The sequence below is a fragment of the Pan troglodytes genome, chromosome 19 (assembly GCF_028858775.2).
Source record: "Pan troglodytes isolate AG18354 chromosome 19, NHGRI_mPanTro3-v2.0_pri, whole genome shotgun sequence".
Lineage (NCBI taxonomy): Eukaryota > Metazoa > Chordata > Mammalia > Primates > Hominidae > Pan > Pan troglodytes.
In genome coordinates, this window is record NC_072417.2 from 32,410,017 (window position 1) to 32,429,960 (window position 19,944).

At 45.9% G+C, this 19,944-nt stretch overlaps 1 protein-coding gene and 2 pseudogenes across 2 annotated transcripts in view; 1 reads left to right on the forward strand and 2 right to left on the reverse strand.

Moving 5' to 3' along the window:
• Positions 956-1,972, forward strand: AMAC1 (solute carrier family 35 member G5 pseudogene; annotated as a pseudogene).
• Positions 3,476-4,401, reverse strand: LOC134808868 (transcription factor Spi-C-like; annotated as a pseudogene).
• A 2,585-nt stretch (positions 4,402-6,986) lies between these two features.
• UNC45B (unc-45 myosin chaperone B) overlaps positions 6,987-19,944 on the reverse strand; it is a 40,889-nt gene continuing 27,931 nt past the window's right edge. For both annotated transcript variants that reach the window (XM_016931992.3, XM_016931993.3), the window contains exons 15-20: positions 19,694-19,760; positions 18,598-18,711; positions 18,113-18,228; positions 15,076-15,193; positions 12,179-12,334; positions 6,987-8,964 (exon numbers count right to left, since the gene is read on the reverse strand). In XM_016931992.3, coding sequence (XP_016787481.1) covers positions 8,704-8,964; positions 12,179-12,334; positions 15,076-15,193; positions 18,113-18,228; positions 18,598-18,711; positions 19,694-19,760 — 832 coding nt within the window. In that variant the 3' untranslated portion in view covers positions 6,987-8,703. The remainder of the gene's footprint in view (positions 8,965-12,178; positions 12,335-15,075; positions 15,194-18,112; positions 18,229-18,597; positions 18,712-19,693; positions 19,761-19,944) is intronic.

The window sequence follows — 19,944 nt, forward strand, 5'->3', positions numbered from 1 at the left end:
GAGGTGGGGGGTCAGCCCCCGCCGGGCAAGCCGCCCCGTCTGGGAGGGAGGTGGGGGGTCAGCCCCTGCCCGGCCAGCCGCCCGGTCCGGGAGGGAGGTGGGGGGTCAGCCCCCGCCCGGCCAGTGCGCCGTGTGGGAGGGAGGTGGGGGGTCAGCCCCCGCCCGGCCGCTGCCCCGTCCGGGAGGTGGGGGGCACCGCTGCCTGGCTGCCCCTTCTGGGAAGTGAGGAGCCCCTCTGCCCGGCCACCACCCCGTCTGGGAGGTGTACCCAACAGCTCATTGAGAACGGGCCATGATGACGGTGGCGGTTTTGTGGAATAGAAAAGGGGGAAAGGTGGGGAAAAGATAGAGAAATCAGATTGTTGCTGTGTCTGTGTAGAAAGAAGTAGACATGGGAGACTCCATTTTGTTCTGTACTGGGAGGGGTTCTTCTGCCTTGGGATGCTGTTGATCTGTGACCTTGCCCCCAGCCCTGTGCTCTCTGGGGCATGTGCTGTGTCCACTCAGGGTTAAATGGATTAAGGGCGGTGCAAGATGTGCTTTGTTAAACAGATGCTTGAAGGCAGCATGCTCGTTAAGAGTCATCACCACTCCCTAATCTCAAGTACCCAGGGACACAAACACTGCAGAAGGCCGCAGGGTCCTCTGCCTAGGAAAACCAGAGACCTTTGTTCACTTGTTTATCTGCTGACCTTCCCTCCACTATTGTCCTATGACCCTGCCAAATCCCCCTCTGCGAGAAACACCCAAGAATGATCAATAAAAAAAAACAAAAAACAAAAAAAGAAAGAAAGAAAAGAAGCAGAGTTGGACTCAGCGGGAAAATAGGTGTGCTACCACCTCAGGAGAGTTCCAGGGAAGAATCCCACCCCCACTCCAATGAGGTCACAATGGCTGGAGCTCTGAGGGGCCCAGGCGCCCTGAGCCAGGAGGAGAGGAGAAAGTCCAAGGAAAGATGGCTGGCAGTCACCCCTATTTCAACCAGCCTGACTCCACACACCCATCGCCGCCCTCCGCTCCACCCAGCCTCCGCTGGTACCAGCGCTGCTAGCCCTCTGATGCCACCAGTGGCCTGCTGGTGGCCCTGCTGGGTGGGGGCCTGCCTGCTGGCTTCGTGGGCCCCCTTTCTCGTATGGCTTACCAGGCTTCCAACCTGCCCTCGCTGGAGCTGCTCATCTGGCGATGCCTCTTCCACCTCCCTATTGCCCTGCTACTTAAACTGCGTGGCGACCCCCTTCTGGGACCTCCTGACATCCAAAGCCGGGCCTTCTTCTGTGCCCTGCTCAACATCCTCAGCATTGGATGTGCCTACAGTGCGGTTCAGGTGGTACCCGCTGGCAACGCTGCCACTGTTCGCAAAGGTTCTTCCACCGTCTGCTCCGCCGTCCTCACTCTCTGCCTTGAGAGCCAGGGTCTCAGTGGCTATGACTGGTGTGGACTGTTGGGCTGCATCCTAGGACTAATCATCATTGTGGGACCTGGACTCTGGACACTACAGGAGGGGACCACGGGTGTCTACACCGCCCTGGGCTATGCGGAGGCTTTCCTGGGAGGCCTGGCGCTGTCCCTGGGGCTTCTGGTCTATCGTTCTCTGCATTTTCCCTCCTGCCTCCCAACAGTGGCCTTCCTATCTGGCTTGGTGGGGCTGCTGGGCTCTGTGCCAGGCCTCTTTGTGCTGCAGACCCCCGTGTTGCCCAGTGACCTCCTGAGTTGGAGTTGTGTGGGGGCAGTGGGGATCCTCGCCTTGGTCTCCTTCACATGTGTGGGATATGCGGTCACCAAGGCCCACCCTGCCCTGGTGTGCGCTGTCCTGCATTCCGAGGTGGTGGTGGCCCTTATACTGCAGTATTATATGCTCCATGAGACTGTGGCACCTTCTGACATCATGGGGGCAGGGGTTGTGCTGGGTAGCATTGCCATCATTACAGCCCGGAACCTCAGCTGTGAGAGGACAGGGAAGGTGGAGGAGTGAGATAGAACTTGGGAGCCCGGGGGTTGGGAGGGACAGGGATAAATAAAGGCAAAGACTGAAGACAAACATGGGAAGAGAAGTGACTGGAAAAGAACTGGTGTGGGAGAGGGATACCTCTCAGAGTCAAGGGTGACTTGGGGACTTGGTGGAGAGGGACTACCTGGAAGACCTGGGGCCAGCCTGGGACCAAGGGATGTGGAGTCCAGGCTGGGTCCTGGAATCAGGGCATAACTAAGGGGTAAAGTCTGAGGAGCAGATCCAAAGGGCTGAGGCAGGGAGGCCGTGGGCCACAGGGAGGACTTCACTCAGCAGCAAAGAGAAGAGCACTGGGGCTGGAGTGTTCCGGCAAAGACAGAGCCAGCAGCTGCGCTGGGGGAGGGAAGCGTGCCTCCCCACCCCTCCCCTCACGGCAAAGGTTTCCTTTCCCTGTGCTTGTGCCCCCCCCCCTTGGGGTGGTGACGTGACATTGACATCAAACAAGGATTACTCTGAATGTGAAAAAAAAAAAAAAAAAAGATACCTGAATAGACATTTCTATGACATTTTAAAAGCCATGAACTTATTTTGGCACAAATATTTTATCATATGCAGTCACTTCTTTGTAAATGATTTTTTGTAAAGTCATTGGATATAAAAGAGTGATTTTCCTCACCTGAGTACATGAAAAGAAAATGCTGAAATCAATATATAAATCAAATCATCTGTACTAGCACTGTTAATCTAGAAGAAAGTGGTTGCATAGAGAAGAGTAAGAATGTAGACCAGCTTATTGAAGTAGGAAAAGAAAAAAAAAAAGGAGCTTCAGAGGTAGGCTTTGCCTCTTAAAAAAATTAAAAACATAAGTCATTGTGTTGTGCTTGGGAGTTAGCAGCAAAAAAAAAAAAAAAAAAAAAAAATGAAGTCACTGTGAAAGGAAAAGAAAAAATGAAAAGAGTTTGCATCCATTGAAGTATGCAGAAAAAGAAAACAATTTTTAAAATAAAATAAAATGAGTATAGTTGGGAGCTTAGCAATGGACATACAGAGTGGAGTAATAGATACTGGAGGCTCCAAAAGGTGGGCGGATGGGTGGGGGATGAGGGATGAAATCCTACCTATTGGGTACAATGTTCACTATTCTGATGATGAGGATGCTATGCAATATGCTTTACCACTACGCAATGTATCCATGCAACAAAACTGCACTTGTACTCTTAAATCCATAAAAATTAAAAATTGTCTTGGCTGAGACCTCTTTTAAAAAATAATAAAATAAAAAAATTAGACAGAATAGTAAGAGCAGAGCAAGGACATTTAGTCTATACTTTCAAATGGACTTAATCATTTGAAACAATAAAGTTTTTCATTGAATCTTCATAGAGTATTAAAAAAAAAGCTGCTCATTGGCAGAATTTCCCACTGAGTTAGTATAGATTACATGCTCTTTGATAAAAGCAGCAAATAAAGTTACTTGGTTTTTTTTCTCTTTAGTATTTGCTTTAAGAGAAAAATCCTAAACTCCTTCAGAGGAAGGGAAAACGAGATAGAGAGTGAGAAATCCTTAAAACTGTAGGGACTTCCAATGCCAGGAAACCATGAAATATGAGAGTACATTTAGCAATCATGGTGATTTAGCTCATGGTAATTGGCATATGTATAATTATAATTTGCATTCCAGTTATTTAAACTGAGATATTCTTGATCAGGTTTAACACACTTGGGGAAAGATCTCTTTCCCCAAGAAATAAGATGGAGAGAGTCTTTGGAGAGTGGCCTCACTGAACTGGTAAGTCAGCTTCCTCCGGATTTTGGTAATTTCCTCACTTCTTCCATAATTTCTCAGTGCCCTGGCCATTTTCTGATAAGTCATGGTCTTCGAACGGCCTTTTCTTTTCCGCCAAAGCTCGGCAAGTTTTCCTTTGTTTTTTGATACAAACGGAAAGATGCCTTTGATTTTATCTACCCACTGAATACAAGGTGCCATCTCTGGATTACACAGGGATTCGTGAAGGTATTCAAACAGTCTAAGCTTCTTCCTGCCTTTTCCCCACTTTTGCTGGAGAATAGTGGGTTGTACCAGCTGGTTTTCAGTTATGTTCTGCAGAGACTGATGAATGTTTCCTTCAAAATAGAAGTCTGCAGCACTGCTGATTACCGTTCTCCAATTACAGACAGGTTCCTCTGTAGGCAACACTCCATAGCAGCTGGAATTTCCTTTGACGTGAGGACAATAATTGATTAAAGCCAGGTGATTTTTGTAATCTGGTGAGTACTAGAGATCTCCAGTTGAATGTTGCCTCAGTGCCTCAAAAGCATCCTCAAATGCTTGACCCAGCTTGTCTTGTTCAACACACGTCATGTTTCATTAATAAATTGACAATTTTGTTCCTTGGCAATTGTTGCAGGAAGACACTTCAACCCTTTATAGAGATATTTCATTAATATCAGAATTGTAAATTCAATGGTAGGCTGTCATGAAAATAAAAAATTATTTTCCAGCGTGATAGTTCTGCCCATCAGTGTCCAATGCAGCATCCACTTGCATATGGTGGAAATAGCCTTCCCCTCCCCTGAAACACATGTCTGCCTCCCGCTTGGCTAACCTGTAACCTGCCATTGTAACAGCTGTCACGTTTGGCCAATTTTATGATTTTCGTTTCCTTTTCTTGCCTTTTTGTACTAGCTACGCTCTTCGGTACAAAGTTGAATACAATTGGTAATAGCAAGTACTGTTATCTCATTCTTAATCTCGGGATAATTAAATATCACAGTGGCTATAGATTTTATACAGATAAACTTTATCACATTAAGGAAGCTTCTTTCTATCTTTAGTTTACTGAAGAGTTTTATCATGAATTGTTACTGAATTTTATCAAAAACTTTTCTTACGTCTATTGAGATAATCATATTATTTTATTCTTTATTCTGTTGATGTAGTACATTATATTGGTTGATAGTCTCATATTAACCAATTTATTATTCTTAGAATAAACATAACTTGATTAATGTGTTATCTTTTTATATATTGGTGGATTTGGGGTGCTAGTATTTAGTAAAGGATTTTGTACCTATAGTCATGAAAGATACTGGTCTACAATTTTCCTATATGTCTTTGTTAAGTTTTGCTATCAAGCTATCCTCATAAAAAGAGCTGAAAGTGTCCTTTCTTTTATCTTCTCTGGAAGGGTTTGCATAAGACTGGTACTGTTTTGGCCAGACGCGGTGGCACACACCTGTAATCCCAACGCTTTGCGAGGCTGAAGTGAGAGGATTATTTGAGCCCAGGAGTTCAAGACCAGCCTGGTCTTTACAAAAAATAAAAAATAAAAATACTTCATGCACCTATAATATCATAGTGAATCTCCATTTCTATAAAAAAAAAGTTTTTAAAAAGGAAAAGAAAAAAACATTAAGTTGGAGGACTAACAGTGAATATCAGCTACTCAGGAGACTGAGAGGGAGGATCGCTTGAGCCCAGGAGGTTGAAGCTGCAGTGAGCCATGGTCACGCCACTGCACTCCAGCCTGGGTGACAGAGTGAGACCCTGTCTCGAAAAACAAAAGAAAACAAAAGAATGGCATTGTTTCTTTCTTAAATGCCTGTAGAATTCACCAGTGAAACTAAATGGGCCTGAGTTTTCTTTGTGGGAAGGCTTTCCTTACCATCGTTGTTGTTATTACAAACGCAATTTATCCAATAGGTATCATACTATTCAAATTTTCTATTTCTTCTTTTAACAGTTTAATAAATGGTGTCTCAGACACTTAAACCTCTGTGACTCACAACCTCTGCTAACAAATTGGCAAACATCCCAAATGGAATCAACTTTACCAAAAAGTTAAGCTTCCTCCTTGGTGCTTCCCTTTTTGTTGGTCTCACTGCCTTAATGGCTCTCGGTGCCTTAAACAGATTGTTTAAGTTTTGCCCAGTTTTTCAATTTTTGTATGTCATGGTATTGTTTTGCCACAAGTTACTCTTACTAGGAACAGAAATTCTTTATTATTTACCTTTCACAAATGAGAAGACTAAGAGTCAAAGGGGTTAAATTTTTACAAAATATCCTTTTGGAGATATAAACTTTAAAACTGTATGCTTCTCAAATGGCAAAGGATTAATATGACACAGACCAAGTTCTCTGATAACAACATACTTCAGTTAATAATATAAATGATGAATTTTCCCATTATATGTTGGGAAACTAAGAAACGTACCTCTAAGGTATTTATAGATTTTCTGTAAGAGAATTGGTTGGAAAAACCTAGAAAGTTGGCAGGTATTGGCTGTTCCTTGCTGTTTTTGAGCAAACTACCTCAATAAAGAGATGATCTCAGGCTAGCATCTGCCTATTTGAAAGCATAGATGAAAAGAAATAGAAATCTGCAAAGAAGGGCCCTCTTACAAGCAACGATATAAGAGTCTAGGCTGGAAAAGCCAACTACTTATGTAACCTAGGCAGTGGGAAACAAAGGCATTTGTCACAGCTTTTCTTAAAGGCCTCCCATGAAGACTTAGCCAGACAATGGGAGGCAGCCCAGTGGCAAAAATCAGATGAAGGAATTCAGCTTTCCTCTAGATCTTCTTGGACTATTTACAAAATATTCATGTTAAAGAATGTGGTCTCCCAGACTGGGCAACATAGTGAGACCCTGTCTCTACAAAAAAAATTGTTTTAATTACCTGGGGGTGGTGGTGTGTGCCTGTAGTCCCAGCTATTGAGGAGGCTGAAGTAGAAAGATCACTTGAGCCCAGGAGACCAAGGCTGCGGTGAGCCATGACTGCACCACTGCACTGCACTTGAGCCTAGGTTACAGAGCAAGACCCTGTCTCAAAAAAAACAACAACAAAAAAGTCTCTCCAATCCAAACAAGATGAACTTTATCTAACTGGCCCTGAACGCCACTGGCAGATGTAACCTCATGAGATCAAAACGAGTAAGAGTGTGGCCCTGCCTGTGAAAGAGTTTTCTTTAAAGGAGCTAAATACACCCACTCAAGCCCACATATGAGGAAAGAAGGAAAGAAGAATTTGACAGAGGTCAAATCATGCCATTTATTGTATATATTTTCAGAAGCACCACACCCTTTTGAATGTTGTCATTCTCTATCATAATAAGGATATGATGAATGTAGTTTCCTGCTGTGAAACAAGCCCATGCAAGAGTTAGTTAAAATGTAGGCTGTATGTAAAGACCATTAGTGCAGAAAAGATCTGAGAAACTAAGGTTTTAGTTCTCTAGAGGTACAGCGGGTATTATGTTGGATTTGGCCCATACCGCAACAGTGCAACTCTCTGATAATCTGTCCCTTTTCCAGCTGATGTCCCAGGCATATGTACACTTACATTTATTACACAACAGAACGTTGTAAATTGTTTTTATCAAGGACCGTAAATCTGAATGTCCCACCCTTTACCCAATGCTGAGATCAGAACTGTTGACCCTTCAATAAATGTAGGTAGAATTGGGACATACCGGAGTGACAGTACTAGATCTTAGCTATCTTAACCATGCTAAAAAGGCAATATTAACAGAGAGGTTCTGATCTACGGCATATTACTTGTGTCATTCTTTTGTGGCCAAGCCTGACATACAGAACATGTTCTTTGATCTGCCCAGGGTACATTCTTTTGTGGTGGCACACCTCTTCCATTAATACCCCTAATCAGTCCATGTCAATTGGACAGGGATGAAGCTCATTCCTTCCCTAGACTTGTATATATGACCCAGGCCTGGCCAATTAGCATTCCACCTCTGAATATGATTGGTTCATAGATGGAAATGTGACCCGAGACATAGACATATCAGAGTTATCCCTGGGAACTTTGCCAGGTTATTGAGAATGCTCTTCTCTCTTCTCTTCCATAATGAACTATAACAACTATGTCAGCCTGGGGCTGCTGGGGACTCTCTTTCCTATCATAGGGAAAGAGCTTGCCAGGGAATGAGACAAACCTATAATAAATAAAAGACAAGATATGGGGAGGGGAAATGAGAGAGAGAAAAAGACACATCCATGGTGATGACATTTGAAACTCTGGATCTAACTAACAATGTCAGACCTTCCCTGGGTGGCCAAGATACATGAGCCAATGAATTATTTATTTTTTGTTTGAAGTACTTTGAGTAGATCTTATTTGTATTCATCATGTCCATCTTGCTTGGAAGACTTTCCCAAGCAAATTGCAGAGGTCATGCCCCACTGTTGAACATAAACTCTATTTCCATCACAGTGAAGTGATGGGAATGTGCATGGGACTGGGACAGAGCACTGCAGGTGAAACACACAGTTCTGAACAGACTGATTCAAATAGTGTGGGAGAGAGGTCATGAAAACAGCACAGATCAGCATCCAAATACAACAGCATTAACCTTTATATGCACACACCCGTTAGTTCCTACCTTACCACAAAATCCATTTTCCAAAATATAAAGAACTTCAACCTATTATCCTGGCCTTCAGAATGGGTACAGAAAGAATGATCCAACCTATTTCTAATTATGGGTGAAAATTATTCTGGGAATTTCTGAAACATGACAAATATAAGGAGACAGGAAACAAGAGAGAGAGTGAAACATCCAAACTCTGTCAGGACAAAGGAGAAGACTCACAACTCAGAGAACAATCAAGTCTTTCCTTTATATTGAGACTTCATTGTCACTGCTATGATCCCTAGATGACCTGACTCTCCAGGAGAACCCAACCCAGGACTCTGCACAGTACAGGACCACTCCCAGCATCCCTGAGGGTCGCTGTCTAAGACACTGGTTTAATGAAACCATAATCCATGCACTTGATGAGACATTCTCGGGCTGTCTGAACCACTTCTGCCTTCTTCTCATCTGGCTCCTGTTTGCCCACCACAGTCAGGATCTCCAGCAGCTCACTCTCCACCAGCTTCTTGGCCAGCTCAGCATCGGCTGCCAGTAGGTTGTAGGCAATGACCAGGCCCCGGTGTTGGACAGACAGCTGGTCGTGCAGGCAAAGCCGCTGGAGGATCTCCAACCACTGGGTTGTCTGGAGGCAGGGAAAAAGGTAAGGAAGGTGCTAGGTTTGAGTGTGTCCCCAGAGTTCATGTGTTGGAAATGTGGTCCCTGGTGTGGCAATGTTAGGAGGTGGGTCCTTTAAGAGGTAATTAGGTCATTAAGAGGAATTAATGTTGCTGTCACAGGAATGTGTTAATTCTTGCAGCAGTGAGTTCTTGCTCTCAAGGGACTAGACTAGTAATCATGAGAGCCACTCACGGCCCCAATTGCCACCTCTTGTGTTTTATCCTTTTCACACACACACACTTCCCCTTCTGCTTCTAAATCATGCTATGACACAGCACAAGACCTTCACCAAAAGCAAATCAGATGACGCTGTCTCATCTTGGACTTCCCACCCTCCTGAGCTGTGAACCAAAATGAAGCTCTTTTCTTTTACCTAGTCTCAGGTATTCTGTTATAGCAACAGAAAATGAACAAAAACAAAAGGACTAAAGGAATCAGCATAACTTAGTTATGGTCACGCATCTGGAAATAGTAGAGGATTCATTTTCCCACATTCATTTATTTCTTAAGCAGCTTAAGAAGCAAAGGGCCAGACCCACTGCAAGCCTGAGAAGAACGGGGATGCAGAGTGTTCAAAAGGAGGATTCTCACCCTGGGCACATGGGCAATGTCTGCTTCTGCCAAACCAGGTGCCCTTTGAGACATCAACTCCAGGCATGCAGACATGCTGTCCCCCAGCCCTGACTTTAACTGGAATCAACACAAGAGTCTTAAATGTATCCTCACTTCCATTCTTCCTCCATTCCCAGCTGTGAAGCAACCCAACTTCTATTCTTGGGAAGGTAGGACTCTAGACTCCTCTGATCATCCCAGGAGACAGAGATAATGCTAAGAATAGAACCAGGAGGCTTGACTCCTGTGTCATTCAACAGATACACTTGGGGCAGCAGAGTAGAATGGTCATCAGCATGGGGATGTGGAGTCAGAAAGGCCAGTGTTCAGGTCCCAGCCTAGCCACTTACCAACCATATGGCCTCAGCTAAGTTATTTAACCTCTGTAAGCCTCAGGGTCATCTTCTATACCTACGTCTAACATTGTGGTGATTTAATGAGATGATACATGGAAAGAGCTTAGTATGGAGGCTGGAGCACAGTAAGTGCTCAACAAGTAGAAGTGGATGCAGGGCAAGTACGTGATGATTTAAGACACCAACCCAGGCCAGGTGCGGTGGCTCATGCCTGTAATCCCAGCACTTTGGGAGGCCGAGGCAGGCAGAGCATGAGGTCAGGAGTTCGAGACCAGCCTGGCCAACATGGGGAAACCCCCTCTCTACTAAAAATACAAAAATTAGCCAGGCATGGTGGTGCACGCCTGTAATCCCAGCCACTAGGAAGGCTGAGGCAGGAGAATCGCTTGAACCCAGGAGGTGGAAGTTGCAGTGAGCCAAGATTGTACCACTGCACTCCAGCCTGGGCAAAAGAGCAAGACTCTGTCTCAAAAAAATAAAAATAAAAATAAATTTTAAAAAAAACCCAATGCAAAGGTTTTCCCTTGGGCTTCTTTGTACCTGTTACCCTCACCTGGCATTTGTCAGCAGGGCTCACTTTCCACAAGCACATGGGTAGACAGACACAGGGGGAAGAAAAGGCAAATTCTTGGCTTTTAAGCATCTAACCCAACTTTTGTAAACTGCACTGAATGTCCTATCCCAAGGAAAGAACATGAAAGCTCAGCTAGCTGTGGCACGGTTCTATGCTGGAAAGTTTCTACGCTAAAGTGTAACTGATAATGGGTCCAGGGCCCATCGCTCCCTGGGATGAGTCACCGAGGGTCAAAGGAAGCAGTGATAGAAACTCAACAAGGATAGGATTCCAGGGCAGGAAGCATAGCCCAGGGCATAGCCCAGATGACATGAGACTGTAGAGATGTCCAGCATCCAACATGGCCATGGGGTGGCACAAAAGATGAGTCTGAGCAGCTTCACAGAGTCCCCAGGAAGCCCCATGTCAGAACAAAAATGCAGCCAAGGTGTCTGAGCCCCGCAAGGAAGACCGACAAAGTGGCCAGGAGTGGGTTGGCAATCCTGAAGCGTCCCAATCCCTTCCCAACTAACAGCCTGCGTGGCCTTGGGCTAGTTGCTTTTCTGCACCTCAGTTTCCTCATTTGTAAAATAGGGATGATGACAATAATAATATCCACCTCACACGGTGGTTGGGAGAATTAAATGACTTAATAAATGTAAAACACTTAGGGCAACACCTGGCACTCAGTAAGTGCAAGGAGTCACAGAGGGTCCTGTGAGGACCTGCAACAAGAGTTATGTGACCAGTGACACCAGCAGAGGCTGCTCTAGGGCAGCGGTTTCAAAGTGTGGTCTCCAAGCTGTTAGCATCCCACCCCCAATCTACTAAATCAGAACATGTTGGGAAACTGTTTTAACAAGTTGCCCAGGTGATTCTTACACACATTACAGTTTTGAGAAGCTTGCCTTAGAGAAAGAAGCTGAAGTCCAAAGACCATGCAGGATGAGCTACATTCAGCAGATACACCCTTGCCAGATGCCAGGACAACGTCACCCCCCTTGAAACTTAGAGAACACACCCGCTGATACACACATACCTTACACTGACTATCTAGAAGAGCCTGCCTTTAAAACAGACATGCACACCTTTGAATTGAGATGTCCACATTTTTCACCATGGGGAGAGATGTGTGCCCACAAACTCTTCAGTTTGGTGAAATAAGGAAAGTTTCATTGGGCACTCCCACGTTTGTGACTATACAGATATCATTTCCATTACACCTGCTGCAATGGCCACAGTCTCATAGGAGCTGGTCATTGTGTCCACTTAAGAGAATCTGCAGCTTTTTTGCCAAACCATAAGCTCCTTATGGCATCCCAACCACATCCGTGCTTCTCTTGGGAAGCTCTGGAGCTCCATGGCAGTGGTTAGCATTGCTATTGTTCTTAAGCAATGAGGTATATGCACCACTAAAGGTAATGGGTGAAACTCCAGTGGGAGGGTTTGAGCTAGCACACTTGGGAAGACCAAATAATGAATGTAAGGCACTGAAGTGAATAAACCCTCCTCTCCTTAGGCAGTAGGAACAGAAGCCTGGGGGCTGCGAGGGGTTTCTTTAGGAGTTGGCCTCCCCAGAGGATCATCCAGTGTGGTCTGTGGGTGGGGAGATTCCCTGGAGCCACCCAGCCCGTCCTATCCCCAGGGCCAGCTCTTACCACTTGAGTCATCTTGAGGCACAGTTTCTTGTGTGCTGCTGTCAGCATGGCCAGAGCCCCTGCAGCCGCATTCTGCACCTTATCATCATCCTCCCCGCAGAGCAGCACCACCAGCTTCAGCCGGTCATTCCCGTCAGCCAAGAACCTTTCCTGTACCTGTGGGAGGCAGGAACATGGCTCAGAGAAAACTGTCCCCAATCTGCCCAGCCTGAAGAGGGAAAGATACATCTGAAGTTCTCTGACCCAAGATCTCTTAGAGTTTCCCTTTGAGCAGGTCACTCATGCTACCTCCCCCAAGAAGCCTTCCCTGACTGGTTGAATGAAGGGGCTACAAATTCTTCCAAGTAAAGAAAATAAGGAATTCCCCATCTAGTGTGCTTCACCACCTCTGTTTGCATTCAGCCTCCACACCAGGGGAAGGAGGCAGGCACAGACTCCTGCAGGGTAGATGATGCCTGAGGAACTGTATTTCCCATCCCTTTGGGGAACATTGGAAGGTTTCTCCCATAATGGATGGGCCTTCAGGGTCTTCCATAAAATGATTTTGCAGGGACTGGGGCAGAAGCAGGGAACAATTATGTGGTTTGCTTGGTATTAGAAAGCTACAGTGCCGTCTCCACCAGGTGAGAGATGAGGCTTCCCAACGATCTGAAAACCAGGAGAAGAGCTTCCAGGGGACCAGTGCCCTGATATGTCTCAGAGAGGTATTAACCCCTCACAGCATCTCATCCTCACCCCTCTGCACTACTGTAAAATCTAGGTGGTCAAGTCTCAGCGCATTCTACTGGGCCAGGTTTCCTAGAAGTGGAACTCCAAAAGGGGACCAAGATCACAGCTTCCCAGATGTGACCCTCTACCTGCATCTCCCTGAAGCTGAAGCAGTGGTCATGGGAGGTGAGAGCATGGCAGAGGTCACCATATATCGGAGGGGTCAGCATGGCCCCCTCTCATGGGACACAGCTGCCCTTACATGGACTACATTCCCCCATTTCTCACATCTCGATGTGGTGGTGGCCTAGTTCTCATAGATGGAACATGAGTGGAAGTGATGTGTCACTTTCAGGCACCTCTCCCTCAGTCTGTCTCCCCATTCACCATCAGAATGGAATCCACTCCCAGTGTGGCAGAGGAGAAGACAGTTCTTGATCAAAGAAGCCTGGATCCCTGAGTCAGCTTGAAAGTGAGCCACCCGGCCGGGCGCTGTGGCTCACGCCTGTAATCCCAGCACTTTGGGAGGCCAAGGCAGGCAGACCACGAGGTCAGGAGATCAAGACCATCCTAGCTAACATGGTGAAACCCCGTCTCTACTAAAAATACAAAAGATTAGCCGGGGGTGGTGGCACGCGCCTGTAGTCCCAGTTACTCGGGAGGCTGAGGCAGGACAATTGCTTGAACCCAGGAGGCGGAGGTTGCAGTGAGCTAAGATCACACCACTGCACTCTACCCTGGGTGACAGAGCCAGACTCCGTCTCAGAAAAAAAAAAAAAGTGAGCCACCCAATCCAAATAGGACTTTGACATGGTGAGCAAGAAATGAACTTCTATCCTATTGGGACCACTGAACATTTTGACTTGGGTTGTTGCAGCAGCCGGTGCTCCCATAGGAAAGGTTGCCTCCCTCCTCCCATTACCTCTCTCAACCTCTCAGCCTCCCCGCCCATCTCCTTGGACACACTCTCTGTCTCCCCTATGGCTGCCAGGCCCCCAGCCCAGCCTTAGGCCAGTTCCCTGGTAGACCCTGGTAGCTTAATTCCCCCTGACTTTAATATGCTTTTTTTTTTTTTGAGATGCAGTCTTGCTTTGTCACCCAGGCTGGAGTGCAGTGGCACGATCTCGGCTCACTGTAACCTCTGCCTCCCAAGTTCAAGCGATTCTCATGTCTCAGGCTCCTGAGTAGCTGGGACTACAAGCACCCACCACCATGCCTGGCTAATGTTTGTACTTTTAGTAGAGACAGGGTTTCGCCATGTTGGCCAGGCTGGTCTCGAATTCCTGACTTCAAGTGACCCATCCACCTTAGCCTCCCAAAGTGTTGGGATTGCAGACATGAGCCACCACACCTGGCCTTTAATAGGCTTTAATGGGTTAGGTTTTCCCCTGTAACAGTGAAAAGATCTAAGGTTCAGGTGTTGAGGGTAAACAGACTGGGTCTCAGGCTAGCCCCTATGTGGGGGCCCAGGAGGGACATTCGGCTTGGCCCTCATGTTAATGAAGGGCCTCAAATTTAGACCCTGCTGTTATCTCTGATAAGATTACACCTACAGGCACAGCAGTACTCTGACAGGATGGGGAGAAGAAGACATTCACCAGATGGGTATCATTTGTCCCATGACTGGACCGTGAAGCCTATGGCATGTTCTGAATTCATTTTATTTTTATAAACCCTGTAATTATTCTGTGCTGAGTACAGTTATATTGCATTGCAATTTCTATGGGAACAGTGGTAGTTCATTAAATGCTGACATTTAAGACATCCTAAAATGGCTGATAACTGTATTTGGCATTTCTTCATTTTTTCTATATATGTGGAGCTTCAATAAATGCAAGTGGTCTAGACTTCCTTGACCTCTGAGAGGCCCTGGTCTCATATCCTGCTTTGTTTTAAGGTTATTCGGGCCTAAGTAACTTAGGGAAATGGTGCCTTCCACCTCATCTAGCCCAGGGTTTGGATTGAAAGCCCCAGCTTTGTATTTTTTCCTTTATGCATATCTTTCTCTCGGGGCCCCTACAGGGAGGGGGGCTATAATCTAGGAAATATTTAGGGATTCCTGGATTTTCTGCCCAAAATGCTACCTTAATGCCATCATAAGAGCTCCCGATCTCACCCCAGGCCCTGACCCTGGCCTGCCTCTCGTGCCTTTATCACGCCCGGGTCTCCATCCTGAGCCCCTGCCTCACCTCCTTGTGGAGCACCATGTTGCACATGCACTCGGTGGCCGCCTGCCGCAGCTGATCATGATTCTCAAACATGTAGTTCTCGATGTCTGGCAAGGCCCTCTCCTTAAAAATCTTCTGCCTAGGGTAGGAGGGTGGAGGAAGAAAGACCCTTGAGTCTTCTGCCATGACCATAGGGGTTTTCTGCCCACCCAGGGACCATTCTTCCATTCTGGTGCTGTCCTTCCCACGTCCTCAGCCAGCATGGTTTATGTGGCATCACACTGCCCCCAGCTCTAGGAGGGGCACCATGGGCCTCAACTAAATTGTATAGCATGGCATCCTGGCCACAGCAGTGGGTTCTGGATATCACCCAACTGGAGAGCCTCTGTATTATTGCAGTAAAGAAATTCTCTCCCTCTCTCTCTCTCTCTCTCTCTCTCTCATCCTGGATGTAGATCCAAGAAGATGTGAAGGCCAGAACTGCCCTTATAACCATGAGAGAGCAGAAAAGCCCATTGAGAATTAAAGCAATACAGAAAGGAGAGGAGAGACAGAGAGAACAGGAACCTAAGGCAGCTTTGTAAGCCCTGCATCAAGCCACACCTGAATCTTGTTACCCCAGACTTTTTAATCTACATGAGCCAATAAATTTCCTTTATGCTTAGGCCTATTATAGTTAAGTTTTCTGCTACTGGCAACCAAAAGAATCCCAACCCAGTACATGCTGACATACTCCTGCTTCCAAAGAGGAATACATTTTATCCCACTATCCACCTGGATATCTTTTTTTTTTAATACTTTAAGTTCTAGGGTACATGTGCACAACGTGCAGGTTTGTTACATAGGTATACATGTGCGTGCCATGTTGGCTTGCTGCACCCATCAACTCGTCATTTACATTAGGGTATTTCTCCTAATGTTATCCCTCCCCCAGCTCCCCACCCCCAACAGGCCCCGGTGTGTGATGTTCCCCGCCCTGTGTCCATGTGTTCTCATTGTTCAACTCCCACCTACGAGTGAGAACATGCGGTGTTTGGTTTTCTGTCCTTGTGATAGTTTGCTCAGAATGATGGTTTCCAGTTTCATCTATGTCCCTGCAAAGGACATGAACTCATCCTTTTTTATGGCTGCATAGTATTCCATGGTGCATATGTGTCACATTTTCTTAATCCAATCTATCATTGATGGACATTTGGGTTGGTTCCAAGTCTTTGCTATTGTGAATAGTGCCACAATAAACATACGTGTGCATGTGTCTTTATAGTAGCATGATTTATAGTCCTTTGGGTATATACCCCGTAATGGGATTACTGGGTCAAATGTTATTTCTAGTTCTAGATCCTTGAGAGCCAAATCATGAGTGAACTCCCATTCACAACTGCTACCAAGAGAATAAAATACCTAGGAATCCAACTTACAAGGGATGTGAAGGACCTCTTCAAGGAGAACTACAAACCACTGCTCAACAAAATAAAAGAGGACACAAACAAATGGAAGAACATTCCATGCTCATGGATAGGAAGAATCAATATCATGAAAATGGCCATACTGCCCAAGAGAGTTTATGGATTCAATGCCATTCCCATTAAGCTACCAATGACTTTCTTCACAGAATTGGAAAAAACTACTTTAAAGTTCATATGGAACCAAGAAAGAGCAGGCATAGCCAAGACAACCCTAAGCAAAAAGAACAAAGCTGGAGGCATCATCAGGGTCAGGTATCACGCTACCTGACTTCAAACTATACTACAAGGCTACAGTAACCAAAACAGCATGGTACTGGTACCAAAACAGATATATAGACCAATGGAACAGAACAGAGGCCTCAGAAATAACACCACACATCTACAACCATCTGATCTTTGACAAACCTGAGAAAAACAAGAAATGATGAAAGGATTCCCTATTTAATAAAATAGTGCTGGGAAAACTAGCTAGCCATATGTAGAAAGCTGAAACTGGATCCCTTCCTTACACCTTATACAAAAATTAACTCAAGATGGATTAAAGACTTAAATGTAAGACCTAAAACCATAAAAACCCTAGAAGAAAACCTAGGCAATACCATTCAGGACATAGGCATGGGCAAAGACTTCATGACTAAAACACCAAAAGCAATGGCAACAAAAGCCAAAATTGACAAATGGGATCTAATTAAACTAAAGAGCTTCTGCACAGCAAAAGAAACTATCATCAGAATGAACAGGCAACCTACAGAATGGGAGAAAATTTTTGCAATCTACCCATCTGAAAAAGGGCTAATATCCAGAATATACAAAGAACTTAAACAAATTTACAAGAAAAAAACAACCGCATCAAAAAGTGGGCAAAGGATATGAACAGACACCTCTCAAAAGAAGACATTTATGCAGCCAACAGACACATGAAAAAATGCTCATCATCACTGGTTATGAGAGAAATGCAAATCAAAACCACAATGAGACACCATCTCACGCCAGTTAGAATGGTGATCATTACTACTTTAGAAAGAAGTGCTGGCTGGGTGCAGTGGCTCACACCTGTAATCCAAGCACTTTGGGAGACCAAGGCGGGCAGATCACCTGAGGTCACGAGTTTGAGACCAGCTTGGCCAACATGGGGAAACCCTGTCTCTACTAAACATACAAAAATTAGCTGGGTATGGTGGCGTACTCCTGTAGTCTCAGCTACTCGAGAGGCTGAGGCTGGAAAATAGCTTCAGCCCTGGAGGCAGAGGGTGCAGTGAGCTGAGATAGTGCCACTGTACTCCAGCCTGGGCGACACAGCAAGACTCGGTCTTGATAAGAAAAGAAAGAAAAGAGAAGAGAAGAGAAGACAAGAGGAAAAAAAAGAAAAAAGAAAAGAAAAGGAAAGAAAAAAAAGAAAAGAAAAAGAAGGGCCTTATAGCATCTTTTGGCTTTGGTATAGTCACTGTGTGGTTTACTAATGCTAACTCAAATCCCACCCCTTGCCTTTGTGTTGTCTTCAGAGAAGAGCATTCTCAGCACATTATGTGAAATTTCAAACAAACACTTTTTGAGCCACCTCTCTCCACCCCTGCCACACTCACCACACTCACCGGAGTTTGTCACTCCGCCCAGACAGGTTGGTGAGGCCTAGGAGAGCCTCATAGTTCTGAAGCCCATCCCTCTGTGTGTCCAAGAGTCTTACGAGGGGCCGCACCACCTCATACACCTGTTGGGGAGGGGTCAAGGGTTTGGTCAGGTGAGGACTTTGTTCCCTGAGTGCCTCACATTTATAGGTGACCAGCTGTAAAGTTTCCAAAGCACTTTCTCATACATCGTCTGATTTCATCCTCACAATGATCCTGACAGGCAGGATTATTTTCTTTACTCTATAGATAGGATAACTGAATTTTGGAGAGGGCAATCCGGTTTGTCAGAGGCAGAACCAGGCCTGGAATCCAGGTGCCTCCATGCATCACCCTCCGTGTGACAGCACCATGCCCCTGTCCCAGGCTCGAGGTAGAATGACAAGGGGAAAGGCCTCTAGGAGCAGAGGAGACCCCTCCCATTGCCCTATCCCCTCTACCCAAGCACCTACCCGCTCCCCAGGAAAAGCAATGTCCGGATTGGAGACAGCAGCGATCTTTGCTAGAGCGTGGGCTGCCTTCACCTTGCCCACATCTGTGCCCTCCAAAGCCAGGGGAATCAGGGCCTGCAAGAAAGGGCAAGGTCACTACTTAGTCACAGACATCCAGAGGCTTCCCGCCTATCCTCCTGCTCCAGGTGCTGTCTGTCTGTCCCATGGGAGGTCCAGGAAAATTCTGCCGTATAATCAGCCCTTGCACATCATGGAAAACAATTAAATCCTTAATCACATATTCACTCCTCTTGGTTCCCAGTGCACATTCAGGTCTTTACCCCACTTCCTCCCACCCACCTAAATATTCCTTCAGCTTTTGGAAAAATAAATAATTCAATCAACAAGTTTTTTACTTTCTGCCCAAGCCAAACTCAATCTTTTTGTTTGTTTGTTTTGTTTTGATTTTTTGAGACAGAGTTTCGCTCTTGCTGCCCAGGCTGGACTGCAATGGCATGATCTCGGCTCATTGCAACCTCCTCCTCCTGGGTTCAAGCAAGTCTCCTGCCTCAGGTTCCTGAGTAGCTGAGATTACAGGTGCACGCCACCAGGCCCAGCTAATTTTTGTATTTTTAATAGAGATGGAGTTGCAGCCAAACCCAATCTTAACATCAGACATCTATTGAGCACCTACCATGAATCAATACTTTCTATATTTTCTCTAATTCTTGTGACAGTCTGCAAATTGAAAGTGTGATTTTCCCCCTATTTTACAGATGAAGAAGCTGTGGCTGGGAGATTAAGTATTTTGCCTGAGGTTATGCAGTCAAAAATGGGAAGAGCAAGAACTCAACTACAAGTCTTCTACATCAAAGTCCAGGGTCTGTCTTTGCACGGTGCTTCCTTCCAACAGCAAGGAGGATAGATGGGATTCCAAAGTACATACCATCATAGCATAAAGTCAAGCAGAAATTGGCTTGGGGCTATGAGCACAGACAGCGCAGATAACTGGTGGCCGTATTCCAGGAGGTCGAGTTGGGGCAGAGGGTACATAATTCTTGCGCTAGGCAAAGAGCATGCACAAAGGCACCTTCTAGGAAGGCACCTGCCCAGTTACCTTGCCACCACCTTGAGCCACAATGGTGCCTCGGTCCTTTGGGTTGTCACACAGTGCCAGGAATACCCTGTGGGACCGAGAAGAAAGGAGAACAGTTAATACACCAGCACACCTTCCCAGGCAGCAGCAGCAGCAGGCCAGCCAGTCGGAGCCAGTGAAACCCTGGGATGAAAACGGAGACTATGGGAAGTGCCACTTGTGTGCCTGTGCCCCAGAATTAACCACTTTGGGAAGATGACATCATGGGAATA